Consider the following 3,817-nt stretch of genomic DNA (forward strand, 5'->3'; position numbering starts at 1 on the left):
CCCCCACAGAGCATCAGGGAGAACCATTTTCCAGCTACTGGAGTGAAATCTTAACAGCAGAAGGAGCCGAGCGATGTGCCATCAGCGCGGTGGCGTTTCCCTCAGCGCCAGCCCCTGGGTGACGCAGTCTCGTAGCTGCAACTCATCTATATTTCATAACCTTTCTTTCCTCTCACTGCAGAACAGCTCCAAACCCTGCTGCTCTCCCAGCTCAGCTCCAAACCCTGCTGCTCTCCCAGCTCAGCTCCAAACCCTGCTGCTCTCCCAGCTCAGCCAGAACGAAGATGCAGCGTTGTTCCTGGCAGCAGCAACACGTGTATTTGCAAATAAATTTTTCAAGGCTACTGGAAATAAATTCACCTTCGTCCTTCGTAGCGGCACGTCCTTAATTACACATCAGGAAGGGGCTCTGCTCTCTGTTCCCACATGGTAACGCGCTGTTCTGCAGGTGGAGGGCGGCAGGAGGAGGCAGCTGGCTCGGAAGGTCTCTCCTACATCTTGTTTTGCTTTGTTTGAAGTGGTTAGAAGTAAAAAAAAAAATCAATCGACTGCAAAACACGGACATAATCACTTCACCGTTCTTTGGTACAGACACTGGCCACGATCACCAACTGGGACGTTTGACACCACGAGCACATGGCACACTTGGAGTTTAAGAGATGCTTCAAATTTCTGGTTTGCTATTAAAAAAAAAAAAAAAAAAAAAGAAGAAAAAAAAGTAATGCTTCCAAAGAGCCACTCACCAGCCACGTGCCCTGAGCTTCTGCTGCTCTTTAAACACACACCATATTCGTCAGTAATTTTATCCCTTGAGAGTCCAACCGGAAAGCCCCGGCTATCGCTTCCGCTCGCCCTTCTGTGTCCTCTTCTTCTCCTTCTCCTTCCGCTCCTGCTTGGCTAACTTGTCCTTCTCTCGCTGGAGTTTATCCTGCTCCTTCTTCTTCTGGAACTCATCTCTCAGCAGCTCCCGTTCCAGCTTCCTGGCATTCACCACATCCTCCACGTTTGTGTTTCGGAACAGCGCTGGCCCGGAGTTAAGGGCAGACAAGGCTCTGGCTGAAGCTCCGCGGCATGGAGCTCCCGACACCGGCTTTAGCTCCCGGGCTGCTTTATTCTACCTCCCCTTTCACCTTCTGAGTCCCCCTTTGGCTTCCTCACCAAGCAGGAAGGGAATTCGGGAATGAGAAATGAGGAATGGAGAAAGAAAAAGGAATCTCTCTTTGTTTTTATGAATAGAGAACTCACGGAGGGTAAACGCACACTCCCTAGAAAAGGATTTTTTTTTGAGAAAAACCAAGTGGCCTCCAGGTTCTTAAGCCTGATATGTAATAAATAAATAAATAAATTGTAAAACCTCTACAAGCCCAAGAGGAAGACAATCCACACACACAGGACAGCTTCCTCGAGTGGATTCACTGCAGTGTGTGTGTGAGATGTTTTTACAGACACGTACACGTAACAGTGATAAACCTGCTGGTGAGCTCAAGGAATGTCCCAAATTACCGTGTTGAGAAAAATGTGGGAAAATTCATCCTTGTTCACCATTAAAGTTCAGCTCCAGTACCTGAAGGGGCTCCAGGATGGCTGGGGAGGGACTTTGGCCAAGGGCAGGGAGTGACAGAACAAGGGGTGATGGCTTGAAAGTGGCAGAGGGGAGATGGAGATGAGATGTGAGGAAGAAATTCTTTGGTGTGAGGGTGGTGAGACAGTGTCCCAGGTTGTCCAGAGAAGCTGTGGCTGCTCCTCCCTGGAAGTGTTCTCGGCCAGGTTGGATGAGGCTTTGAGCAACCTGGTCTAGTGGAAGGTGTCCCTGCTGCTGGCAGGGGCTTGGGACTGGATGAGCTTTAAGGTCCCTTCCAACCCAAACCGGTCTGGGATTCTGCATCACGGCCTCATGAGTTTCACAGCTGCTCTTTCAGCCATTCCTGACACCATTTACCTCTCCAGACACCAGTTAACATTAAACTGATGTTCTGGGAGAATCACCCTTATTAACAGCATGTTCTGTGGCGCTCTGGAGAGGGCGGAAGAGGGAAGGAAGGGATAGAGGAGAGAACAGAGAAGAGCAGGATCAGCCTCAGCTGTGCACACGGGGAAGGGAGCGGGCAGACCTCAAGCTTTCATTCTGAGCAAGGTCAGGCTACATGAAAAGAAAGTAAATCACCAAACTTAAAAGGTTGCCCTAGAGAAACATGGAATATCAACAGGGAGGAGGAAGGACGGGGAACTCACCATGGAAGCTGCCCTCCTTCCAAAAAAGCCTGGGTCACTGAGAATTCAAAGGATACATTTTTCCGATCCAATATTTACGGCTGTCGCGATCGATCCATCCTGCTCATCCTCACCAGTGAGAGAATTAAGGAAATACGGATGTCAGTAAGGAGTGTGTGCCTCTACACAGCCACACGCGGCTCAAACACCTCCAAGAACTTTATCAAGACACAAGAAAGAAGTTAAAAATGAACACAGACAACCAAGGAGCAGAGAAGCACAAGCCCAACGTTCAAGTCCATCCCGCTGCTCGAGCGCCAGGTACGATTCCCTCCCGTTCAACTTTGCTCTTCAAGGCAGAGCTTGTTCCTCAGCACCACAAGGAGGTAACTTCAAACTCCACCACTCCACACGTCCTCTCTCTGAGGACGATTGTTTCAACAGGTTTCTCACCAGAAAGCAGGAGAGAAACTCACCCCATGAACTGTGGTGCACAGAGCTACGGGAGGCGATTCCCTCCTCCGGGTAAACCCAACCCAGCCAAGGACGTGTTGGTGGGGAGTGAGGAAACAGCAGAGAAACATCCTCAGAGCAGCGTCTGCTCGTGGCACTCCACAAACGAGGAGCTCCCATGCCTTCTTCCATGGAAGGTATTTTACTGTGGAGAAGGAAGATCAGAAACTCCCCCCAATTCTCCCCATTAGACACTGCGGAGCTGGGAAGTGTTGTTTGAGGAGACTCTTAATAACCATTGTCCTTCAAACACCAAGACTGAACCGCGTCAGGAAAAGGATATTCCTCCTCATCCGTCACGTTGGCGTACTGGGCCAGCAGAGCAGCTTTCCTCTGCTTCTCCTCCTGGGACACCTCCTTTGGCTTCACCACAATCTTGGCCTGTTTCTCCATCATGCTGGTGATGGCTTGGATCTCATCTGGCAAGGAGAAGAGTCAGAGCATCAGCCAGGCCCTGCAGCCACAGCTCCCTACATCTGCAGTCCCCAAAAAACACCGTCCCACTGTCACCCGCGATGTCCCCTCTGCGGGGAGGCAGCTGTCACTGGGGACAAAGCACCAGGCTACAGGGAGAAGTGTCACCCCAAAATATCCCCCACCCTCCTCCCACCAGCCTTCTCAGGTCGCCAGCGCTGCTGTCCAGGCTCTGGGGGATTCAGTCTGAGGACGGAGGGGCGGGAGCTGCTGAAGAGCCACCGAAGAGGCGCCTGACACGGGGAGGTGACACCAGCTCCTCCTCACAGGGAGGAGTCCCTGTGCTGCAGGCAGCCACGGCCAGACGCTGTTTTTCATGGAGCAAGGGAAGTTTCACAATGAAACTCTGAAATCAGGAAGACTCTTGCGAGTGAAAATCCATCTTACTCCAAATTGCATTCTTTTCTGGTTAAAAGCAGCTAAATATGGTTATTTAACCATAAATAACCTTAAAACCACATCAAATGGAAATCCTGAAAACCCCCAGTGACCGAGCAGTTTCACACCCCTTCTTTTCTACCTACCCTGGGAAACAAACAACTGTTTTACCTTTTAACATCGAAGTTCTGCTGCCCAGTTCTTAAAATTACATTTGGCTTTTGACACCAATTTTTCTTTT

The 3,817-nt window shown here is 50.3% G+C and overlaps 1 protein-coding gene across 1 annotated transcript; it reads right to left on the reverse strand.

Moving 5' to 3' along the window:
* Nucleotides 1-835: 835 nt before the first annotated feature.
* CCDC43 (coiled-coil domain containing 43) lies at nucleotides 836-3,757 on the reverse strand. The gene is made up of 4 exons (XM_029084374.1): nucleotides 3,748-3,757; nucleotides 2,989-3,143; nucleotides 2,289-2,340; nucleotides 836-1,023 (listed from the first exon to the last, which is right to left on the reverse strand). Exons 1-4 carry the CDS (start codon nucleotides 3,755-3,757, stop codon nucleotides 836-838), a joined length of 405 nt encoding a protein of 134 aa, XP_028940207.1.
* Between the last annotated feature and the right edge of the window lie 60 nt (nucleotides 3,758-3,817).

The sequence above is a fragment of the Antrostomus carolinensis genome, unplaced genomic scaffold (assembly GCF_000700745.2).
Source record: "Antrostomus carolinensis isolate BGI_N321 unplaced genomic scaffold, ASM70074v2 scaffold18923, whole genome shotgun sequence".
Lineage (NCBI taxonomy): Eukaryota > Metazoa > Chordata > Aves > Caprimulgiformes > Caprimulgidae > Antrostomus > Antrostomus carolinensis.